The 10,768-nt window shown below is 51.2% G+C and overlaps 1 protein-coding gene across 1 annotated transcript; it reads left to right on the plus strand.

Moving 5' to 3' along the window:
- The first annotated feature begins 8,663 nt into the window (after positions 1–8,663).
- On the plus strand, positions 8,664–10,373 carry LOC145418734 (uncharacterized). The gene has a single exon (XM_080287069.1). The coding sequence runs from the start codon at positions 8,664–8,666 to the stop codon at positions 10,371–10,373; it is 1,710 nt and encodes a 569-aa protein (XP_080143195.1).
- The last annotated feature ends 395 nt before the right edge of the window (positions 10,374–10,768 follow it).

The following is a 10,768-nucleotide window of genomic DNA, read 5'->3' on the forward strand; positions in this document are numbered from 1 at the left end:
TCGACCATTCCTGACTAAATTTGTCCTTCCTTTTTTTGACATGTCGAACACTTTCTTTTCTATCCATGTCCTGCCCTTCCCTGTCTTGTCCCTCCCAGTTTTGTCCTGCCACGTCATGCCCCATATAGCATCGTCCTACCCTGCTCTGCATTGTCCTACCCTGTTCTGCATTGTCCTTCCCTTCCTTGTCATACCCTGACTTACCTGCCCTGCCCTGCCCTGCCCTGTCGTATCCTGCTGTGTCATGTCACACCAGTCTTGCCTTGCCGTGCCTTGTCTCGCCCTTCGTTTTCTTGACCCAGCTAACTTAAATTCTGACAGTATCTGCTCATTCATGTCTTGTTGATTATGTGTGTGTGTGTGTGTGTGTGTGTGTGTGCGTGTGCGTGTGTGTGCGTGTGTGTGACCCTTTTTTTTTCTTTCTTGCTCTGTCCCGCCCTGCCCTGTCTTTTCCCACCCTGTTTTATCCTGTCACGTCATGTCTCACCAAGTATTGCCCTACCCTGCTCTGTGCATTGTCCTTCCCTGCCTTGTCACGCCCTGCCTTGCCCTGTCCTGTCCTGTCCTGCCATGTCGTGCCTCAGATACCATGTCCTGTCTTTCATTTTCATGACATGCCGGTAACTAATTAAAATGTGACAGTATTTGCTTCTTCCTTTTTTGGTCTTCATTGCCTTTCCTTCTCTTTCCCTACCCTACCTTGGTTTTCTGTACTTAGCCTTTTCCTGCATTAGTTTGCTTTGTCCCTCCCTTCTGTTTGTTATCGTATACTTCCTTTCATTGCCTTATTTTGTCCTATCTAACCTCTCTTTGAATAGTACCTGCTATAGTTTTTCTGGCCAGTACTGCTTTTCCATCGCAATGTCTTGCCCAATCTCGCCTCTCTTCAGATAATACCTCTTTTTCCCTGCTCCTGTTTACCCTGTCCTAGCCGTTCTAAGTTTTGCTCTCGATCTTAGCTTCAAACAGTCCTATCTTGTCCTGTGCAGTTTAACCCTTCATTTCCCTGTTTCTCCTCGTGTGATTCCTTGCTCTACTCCCCCTTTCCCTGACTTCCATTGCTCTACCTAATCTTGGCTCAGACAGTACCTGATTTCTCCTGTCCTGCCTTGTCCTCCCCATCTTGCCTTGTTCATTCTTTTTGAGGAAATATGTAGGATTGCCCTCCCCTTGCCTGCCCTGCCCTACCCTCCTTTGCGTCTCTCGCACCACTCTATACTGTCTGCCCTGGTCTGCTCTTTCTTGTCTTGCCCTTCCTTGTCCCTCGCTTCCTTGACCTACCCTAACCCCTCTCTCTCTCTCTCTCTCTCTCTCTCTCTCTCTCCTCATCTGTACGATCCGCTTTTTTGTGTAACCATTATTCTGCCAACCTATTCCTTGTCATTCCTCTCCTTGCCATATATTCTCCTTTTTCTCCCACCTCTGCCCAGTATGTTGCCTCACCCAACCCATACTTATAATTATAGTCCCTGATCTGCACTGTTCAGCCTGTCCTTGCCGTACATTGCCATATCTTAAGGAGTTCTATTCTGCTTTGTCCCATTCTTTCCTCTTTAGTACCGCCCAACATTAATCGACCGTTCCCTGCCCAGCTTTGTCCCAGCTCATGAAACTGTTTCCTATGGAGGCAATTACTCTTATGCCCTGTCTTGCGCCTTCATCTGCTTTTCTTTTTCTGTTCGACGTTACCTGATCTTAACTATCTTTTGTCAGACGCCTCAATCCCGTAAGGGATGGCCACAAACAAATCGCCTCCATGTCGCCCTGTCCAATACCATTTCACTCCCGTGCTCACAGCTCAACCTCTCCTTTCTCATTGACCTCTCCACTCCATTCCTCCTTCTCATCCTCGGCCTCCAGCTCCCTCTCCCTCCCTCCACCTCACTCGCATACACTCTCTTCGTTAGTCTCTCGCTCTACATCCTCTCCACGAGCCCTTATCTACTTATTATTATTGTCCCAACCTACTGTTCTTGCCCGTGTCTATACGAGTACACTGCCTTCCACTGCACTGTTGCCTCGTCCTGCCCTGCCCTGACGGAGATGGCACGAAATGGCTGCTGGTGGGTGTAGAGGCAGAGGTATAGGTGTGTATGTGAGCAGTATTGTAGCTGTGTGTGTGTGTGTGTGTGTGTGTGTGTGGTAGCCAGGTATAGGGGCAGTGGTGTAGGTGGATGTGGCAATGGCGTAGGTGGGTGTAGTGGCAGTGGTGTGAGTGTAGGGGCAGTGGTGTAGGTGGGTGTAGTGGCAGTGGTGTAGGTGGGTGTAGGGGCAGTGGTGTAGGTGGGTATAGTGCAAGTGGTGTAGGTGGGTGTAGGTGTAGGGGCAGTGGTGTAGGTAAGTGTTGAGACGGTAGTGTAGGTGGGTGTAGTATACCACTGTGTGTAGGTGCAGTGGTGTAGATAAGTAGTCTGTAACTGGGTATAGGTGCAGTGGTGTAGGTGGGTGGTGTAGTTGTGGAGGGGCAGTGGTGTATGTGAGTGGAGTATGTAGGCAGGTGTGTGATGAAAGGTGTAAGTAGATGTGAGGTCAGTGATGTAGGTAAGCGTGTTCCTGGTGTGAATAGGGGTGTAGTACATAGGTAAGAGTGTTGACAGTGGTATAGGTGGGTGTGGTGACAGTGGTGTAGGTGGGTGTGAGGGTAGTGGTCTTTGCTTTTGTAGGGGTAGTGCAGTAGGTGTAAGTGTCAGGTTTACAGGTGTTCATGGGTGTAGGAGTAGTGTATATAGGTGGACATAGGGATGGTGGGTGTAAGTGAATATGAGGTCAGAGGGTGTAGATGGCTATAAAGGCATTGGCTGTGCCTGAGTGGAATGGCTATGTGTGATGAGACACTGGGCTTAGAGGTAGTAGTGCTGGCAGGTGATAAAGTGGTGGGTGTATTCACGATGGAAGCAGGTGCGCGAAGGGTCAGTGGATGTAGGTGACACCAAATCTCAGAACCGTTCCATGATGTATTTTTTGTAGCTGTAGCTAAGAGATAGTTTGGATGTGTGTATGTGTGTGTGTGTGTGTGTGAGAGAGAGAGAGAGAGAGAGAATTAATTAATGGTCTGTTTCAAGTGTGTACAGTCAAAGACAAAAGTCGTGTCGCGGTTTTGTCCGAAGATTAAGAGCAACACTTGAAACATTATGAGCTCTACCATAGTTACATGTTTGTGGTTGGCTAGCCTGACTTCCTCAAGCTTCATTGATGCTGATGGAAATGACTGTATAAATGAACCCAGGAAATTTCGAAGCCATAATAGCGATTTGCCAGAATTACTGAGTCCGAATTTCGTATGAGAGACGAAATGCTAAAGGTTAGGTGATGATCACACGGAATTTCATCTTACACCTTAAAACAAAACGTCAAGCAGACCTGCTGTGCCTTGATATGGAGAGGGAAAGCAACATTCATCCAACTATCAGGGAGATGAAATGTAGCATGATCTTCCTTTATTTACGGGAAGTGAATCCTGAACTGACAGTTCAAACATTTGGTATAAGCATAACCATAGAAAGGTGGATTAAATGAATTCAGGAGGAAGGCACAACGGAGAACCGGCATCGTTCAGGTCGTACTAATGTTACCACTATAGGACCAGGAAAAAATCACAGATATGGAAGCAGCACCTGTAAACTGTGTTTACACCGTAGGACACGAACTGTACCAACAATGAAGCACACAAACAGTTGTGCGTAAACTTCGGTCGTTTGGTTTATGTGTTCGAGCTCGTCAGTGGGATTCAGTTCGCCAGCCATTCTAAAAAAATATATAAATAAATAAATAAAAAATCGATTATCATAATACAGTAACCCCGTTATCAGGTGTTGAATACAAGTCAGTTTTGTTTTACAACACTGTTAAATAATGTCAGTCCCTGGCCATAATGATGAACTTTATTAGCTGATTTACAGTTAATATATCTGGAGAGCTGAATTCCGAACACATACTTAGCTAACTGCATTGTAACGTTGTGGACGTGGTAACGAAAAAGAAAAGATGAGAAACGCTTCATATATACTAAATAAAAACAGCATTCAGAAAGACTTGATATGTAGATTAGTTTCGTTTGGTTACAAAAAGATATGCTGGCATCCACAGGCCGGTCACCTGGAGCAAATGGCAACTCGTCAGTGCTACCAACCGTCCGTTCGATAAAAAGCGGACTGCACCAGATTCTCACACTCTCTGACCAGCCACCGTGTTGAGCAGAGCTCTGGCATTCTCTCTCTAACAATGGACTTTGTCTCAGTCATAGAGAAAGATTTTCTTGCGTTTTTCTCAGTTTTTAGCCACTTTAGGGACTTAGTCTCTGGCACTGAGAAGAATTTTGCTGTGTTTCACAGCTTTTTGCTGGGACTCTGTCTCTATGGCAGACGCCTGTCTGACTGTGTTTGCTGTGTGTGTGTGTGTGTATGTGTGTGTGTGTTTTGGCCTGCCGTTAGTGTCCCTCACTGTAGTACGACGCCGAACCCTGAAGGGGTGCTGTTAGGGCACTTCCATGAAGGGGGTCCATTAGGGCCTGGTTAAAGCAGGCAGTGAGGGCGGCTCTGGTGGATTAGGGAAGACCCTCACGGGGCAGTGGCGGGGCCTCCTACGTCGCCCTTTAGAGGGTGGGGAGAATAGGTTGCCCGTCACTGTAGGGACTTGCCGTTTTTCTGTTATTCTTTTGGAGTGACTGTGTGTGTGTTGTGCGTGTGTGTCTAGCGTGTGTGTTGTCTGTTTCTTGGTAGATTTGCCTGTCTTTGAGTCATGGAGGCTTCTCCTAGTACCCGATCTTCGGGTCTTTCCCACATCCCTCGACCTCAGCCCCAGTGCCTAGGTTCTTGTAGGCCATCTAGCACCAAGGGGAGTAAGAGGGAGAGACGCTCCTCCACCTCCAGCTCTCACTCTTCTGCTCCTGTCGATACATGCCCCTCCCTGCCTGCTGCCTCGGCTCCTGTCCCTGGCCCTCTCTCTCAGCTTGCCACCTGCGCCTCCCCTTCCAAAGCTCGGCCTGTGAAATCGGCCTGCCTCCACGAGCGAATGACTATGGATGCTGTCATTCCTGTTGTCCCACTTGCGCCCTCTGCTGCAACTCCTGCATGTCCTGACGGTGATGGCTTCACACTAGTGAGCAGTAAAAAGTCAAGACGCCGTGAGCAGGGAAATGATGCCACTCTGGCACCATGCTCCGGGGCTCCTCGCAGGCCTCCTCTTGTCGTTTGACCTATGGTAACTGTGGCTGTGCCCCCTCCACCCCGCTAATCATACCCGGCCTTCCGTGTGCCTCGCTAGGAAGGACACGAGATGAGCTACGATGCTGTCGCAGCTTTAGAATGCCGCCTGCCGGAATTGAAGGCCACCAACATTATAGGCAAAGATGCGAGCTCTGTCTTAGTCCCAAAGGATGAGATCACATACGATCTTCTCAAGGCGGCAGCCCAGGACGAGGCCAACCCCATCAGGCTGGTGGAGCTCACACCAGGGGAGAGGTCGACCAAGGCAATTGTGATGGGGTATCCCCTGAGGATGCCGGTCGATCTCCTTTTGCGTCATCCTCAGGTGGAAGAAGCTGTACGGTGCCAGAGGATGCGCACCAGAGAGGAGACTCGCCAGGTACTAATAACTCTGCGGGGCCCTCTGCTTACCTCTCTCGACCTAGGGAACTGGGGCACCTATATCTCCTCCCGTATACCCCCGAACCTCTCTGTTGCTACAGGTGTCAGAGATACAGGCACCACAGAGCCACCTGCAACAGGCCTGTCGTTTGTGGGATATGCAGCAGCCCTCATGATACATAGCGCTGCCTGATAAATTCAAAGCCAAAGAGGCAGTTACCTCCCGTTGCCCCAACTGCTTCGGCCGCATCATGTGTGGCACCCCAGCTGCCCCATCAGAGCTGCACATGTCCAGCAGGGCCAGGAACGCCAGGTAGCCTGGGTTCAGCAAAAGCAAGCAGCTAGCTCCACACCTGCACCTCCAGGGACATTTGTCTGGGGCCAGCAACGCCATGCACCTACAGTGCCTCCTCCCCCACCTCTAGAGGGGAGCGACTTTCCGCCTTTACCGTCTGCTCCACCTCGTCAGACCGTGACTGTGGAAATTCACCATCCTCCTCCGACCACAGTCCCGCAACCGATCGAAACATCAGCTCCTGTAACACCACACACTCTGAGCTCTCCCCAGGTTCTCTTCACTGTAGAGGACCTGTGACTGGTAGGAAAAGAAATTGCCCTGAGCTTGGCTCAAATCCTGGAGACAATACTCGGAAAGAGCATCGACACTATGCCCCTGGTGGCCACTGTTGACCAAATCATCACAAATGTAATGGAGGCAAAGCGACAGCTTCGCTCCTCTCCACCTACTCCTCGGCCTTCGTCTCACGACCCGTCGGCAACAACCCAGGCCCTTCCCGTTCCAAAAACACAGCCATCAAACTCGCGGCCTGTCTACCCACTTGTCAGGACTGAATACAACCTCAGCAGTGCCAGAGGCCAGGTGCCGCTCTCACAGCCCGATCACCACCTCACCAGGACCAACACAAACTTCAGCAAGGGTAGGGGCAGAGTGCCGACCTCATGGCCCGGCCACCATCTCTCCAGAGTCAACTCCAGCCTCAGCAGTGGTAGAGGCAAATCGTCTGTCTTACAACCTGGCCATCGATCCATCAGGGCCAGTTCCAGCCTCAGCAGTGGCAGAGGCGGAGGGAGGAACTCTCAGACTTCTGCAGGAAACTGCTTACCCTCCACGGTCCCAGATGATGCAGGCTGCCTCTGAATCCTTCAGTGGATCTGCGTAGGAGCATGGAGTAAGCTCCCTCACCTCCAGGAGGTGGCTATCAAGGAGGGTATTCATGTCCTCCTTCTCCAGGAGGCACTCCTACCCCACAACTCTCCTTTTCGACTCCGGGGGTACAACGGCTTTTTCCTCCCTAAGGTTCCGGGTGAAACGCAGGGGTGTGCCATCCTGGTTCGGGATCACATCCCTTGCAGAGTGTAGCCCTCCTATTCACTGCGGTGAGGGTGCTGAGGCTCAAGGAGTCATTTTGCAGCTTGCCACGACCTCCTTGACCATTTATAACATATATAAGAGCCATGGTGGGACCTTAGACATTGGTGAGCTCCTCCATCATGCTGCAGCCGAGTCCACCCTCATCGGGGGGGACTTCAATGCCCACCATCCTCTCCTTTCCTCGCCCCACCCGGCGAATGAGGCAGGGCGACATGTTGCCATCGCCCTCGGGGAAACTGCGGGGGTCTTCTTACTGAACGACTTGTTCAAGTCCACGCATGTTAGTGGTGGGAGGCTCGACCTCTCCCTTGTCTCTGCACCTCTTGCTGATGTGACAACATGGTCCTTGCACCCATTCCTCACCAGCGATCATTTTGCTGTGGTGATGGAATTGCCGGCGGCTCCTCTTCCACCTCCCCTGCCGCCTCCACCTCGCTGGGACTTACGGCGTGCACACTGGACTGAGCATGTGCAGGCAGTTGAGATTGCCTTGGACAAGGTTGTTCCCCCGCATTCCCTTGAGGACTATGCAGAGCAGGTTACCCATGCCTTGCGTCGCTCTGCTGCAGCCAGTATTCCCCTCACCAAGCGCCCCACGGTTTTCATCAAGGACCACTGGTTCTATGATGAGCGGGTCCAAGAGCTGAACCATTGGCTAAACTCGGCCCGTGAGACCTACAGTTGGTGGCCTTCCTCACCAACCAGGAGATATCTGGCTGCAGTGGAGCGACATGTTTCACAGGAAAAGCGCCGCATCCGGGAGGAGGCTTGGATGAGGTGGTGCAGGTCGCTTGATTCACGCTCCACACTTGGGGAGATTTGGGCGAGAATCAAGTCCGTCTCCTCTCCCTGACCAGCTAGGCCACCATTGCATCCTGACCCTGCAGGCAAGGCTGATCACCTAGCTGCCCACTTCGCTGCTCGTACTGCCTCCACGAACTTGCCACAGTCTGTCAGTGACCTGCAAGCTCGCCTTGCAGGCTCCCGCAGAGATGCTGTCAAGGCTGCTTGTTTGCTTCCGGACATTGCAGACCACCCCTTCACCGTGGGGGAGCTAGATCGAGCCTTGTGCAGAAGTAAGGACATGGCTCCGGGCCCTGATGGCCTTGTATACTCCCTCCTGGCTCATATAGGCCAGGGAGGGAAGGCGCATGTCCTAGACCTATTCAATCGCTTGTGGCATGCAGGATGTCTCCCTGGATTGTGGAAGACAACCGTTATTCACTCCGTCCCTAAACCACATGACCCGGCTACCATGAGGCTGATTTCCCTCCTCAGCTGCATTGCCAAGACTGCTGAGAGGCTTGTCCTCTCTCGTCTTATCTGGAGGTTGGTGCCGCTCCATCCCCGCCTTTTTGCTTACCTCCCTGGCAGGAGTGCTCAGCATTGCCCAGCCTCCTTTCTTGGAGAGCTGAGGAGTGGTCGTGGCATGGCTGTCTTCCTCAATCTCGAGAAGGCGTTTGAACTTGCCAACCCAGATGCAATACTTGCGGCGCTTGCAACAAAGGGCTTGGGTGGTCGCCTCCTCTCCTGGGTGTGGGACTTCTTCCACGGCCGTGCTGCTTGTGTTCATTATTAGGGCAGAATATCCCCCACCTACCCGCATGTCAATGGCACACCCCAGGGCAGTGTGCTGAGTCCTCTTTTATTTAATGTGCTAGTTGGGGACCTGCTTACAATCGATTATGGCCAAGGGGTTGCTCTGTTCTGCTATGCAGATGACCTGGCGCTGGTTTTCTCCAGACAGGACTGTTACACCCAGGCGCCAACTGCGCTTTCCCGCTTACACTCCAAATGCTGTGAGCTTGGCCTTAAAATCAATTTCCAAAAAAACCAAATGCCTGCCTTTTGGTCTCCGCCAGCCAGACCGTCCCCTTCTTCTTGGGGGTCATAGCCTTGACATCGTTCACTGTCACCAGTACCTGGGTGTATGGTTTGACAGCCGTCTGACGTTTGCCACTCATGTTCACTATATCAGGGAGCGGGCAGCTACCCGCATCGCTGCCCTCAAAGCCCTTTCACACAGCAACCTGGGTGCCTTGTACAGTGTCCTACAGACTTTTTATTCATATGCTATCCATTCCATTGTGGATTACAGGGCTGTATGTCTTGTTGAAGTCTTGGAGTCACTTCGTCTTTCTTTGGAGGTACTGCAAAACACTGTGCTGCGTGTAATGCTTGGCGCACCTCCCTGGATGCGCCTGGTCAACCTTCGGGCTGAGAGCGGTTTTCCCTCCCTGCAGCACCGCATTTGGGAGCGAACTACAGCTGTCATTGCTCAGCTTTGTCGGCATTGGCCTCGCTTTACAGTGTCTGTACTCCTCCAGCGTACCCTTGATCGGCCCCCAAATCCGCACCCTGGAGGTGATTGGATTCTGCTTGCTGCAGACATTGTTCGTAAGCTTGACGCCACTAATGCCATCTGTGGTGGTCCTGATTTGCCCGATCCTGCATATGCCCCTGCTCCTCCTTGGCTCCCGCCTTTGATCAGATGTGTTGAGCCCACCACAGCAGTCCCCAGGTCCTCTTTTCCTGCTGTTCTTTGCCAGGATAGTCTCAGTCATGTGGCAGCTCTCTCCACTCCAGATGCTGCAGTCTACTATACTGACGGGTCTGTTAGTGATGATGGGTCTGCAGGTGCTGCTTTTGTTTGTGATGAGTGGGTTGAGTCCTGGCGTGTCACCTCCAGCGTTTCGGACTATCAGACCGAGCTCGTTGCCATCCTCGGCACCCTTCGCCATGCTGATCGACACTTCTATCGGTGCATTATTATCCATACGGACTCGCTTTCTTCTGTATGTGGCCTCCAAACACAACGCTACACTGATAACAAGTACCTTACGGCCATCATAGCTGTTGCAGCCTCCATCACTGGTCAGGGGGGTGAAGTTATCCTTCACTGGCTTCCTGGGCATGTTGGTATTGCTGGCAATGAGCGTGCTGAAGCTGATGCTCGCCACGCTGCCACATTCCCTGTTCCCACGTTTCAGCTGCATCCTAGTCTATCCCTTCTCTTGCGAAGGGTGGCTTACACCGTCAGGCACCTTTCGTGGGAGGATCATCAGTTCCAGATATATGAAGGTTCCCGCTCCGCTACCTGGTACGCCATAGAAACAGCGTATGCACCTGTGACAGTTCCCCATGGAACATCCAACTACCTACTGGTTTCACTTCGCCACCTACGCCTGGGGTTTCCATGCTGTGGCCAGATGACAAACAGCAACCCAGAGCCGTGCCCTCACTGCTTTGACATCAGTGAACAGCCCCTGCTCCATTATGTTCTGGACTGTCCCGCAACATCTCGACTTCGGTGTGGTATTAGCGAGCAGCTTCATAATAGGGATGAGCCTTTCATTTGGCAGCAGAGATTATTGCACAGGCATCTACCTCTGTGATTCTGGGGGTTGTAGCCACGTACCCACCCCCACGCTAGACTATATTCCATGATTTAGAAGCACATGTCTCTGACGGGCTTTTGTTTGCCCGTGACCTCCTCTATGGGGAGGCAAATCTAAACCACCACCACCAGATTTTCACCAAACTTCAGAAGACGACTTTTGTCTTTGACTGTACTTGTATTTTATTCCTGGCAGAGTGTTTGAGCCCAAATACTTAATTCAAAGTTATCCAGTGGTAGAAGGATGCATGAACCAGCAATGATTGAGGAAAATATAAATTATATACTGCTCAGACTGTAGCAAATGAATGTTGTTACTGGCTTCATGCAATAAAATACTTTTGTGCTATTCTAACAAAATATATTTTAATTGGACATTCTAAAGTAACACAG

This window comes from Coenobita brevimanus, chromosome 116 (assembly GCF_032717465.1).
Source record: "Coenobita brevimanus isolate Jiangsu-jjx chromosome 116, ASM3271746v2, whole genome shotgun sequence".
Lineage (NCBI taxonomy): Eukaryota > Metazoa > Arthropoda > Malacostraca > Decapoda > Coenobitidae > Coenobita > Coenobita brevimanus.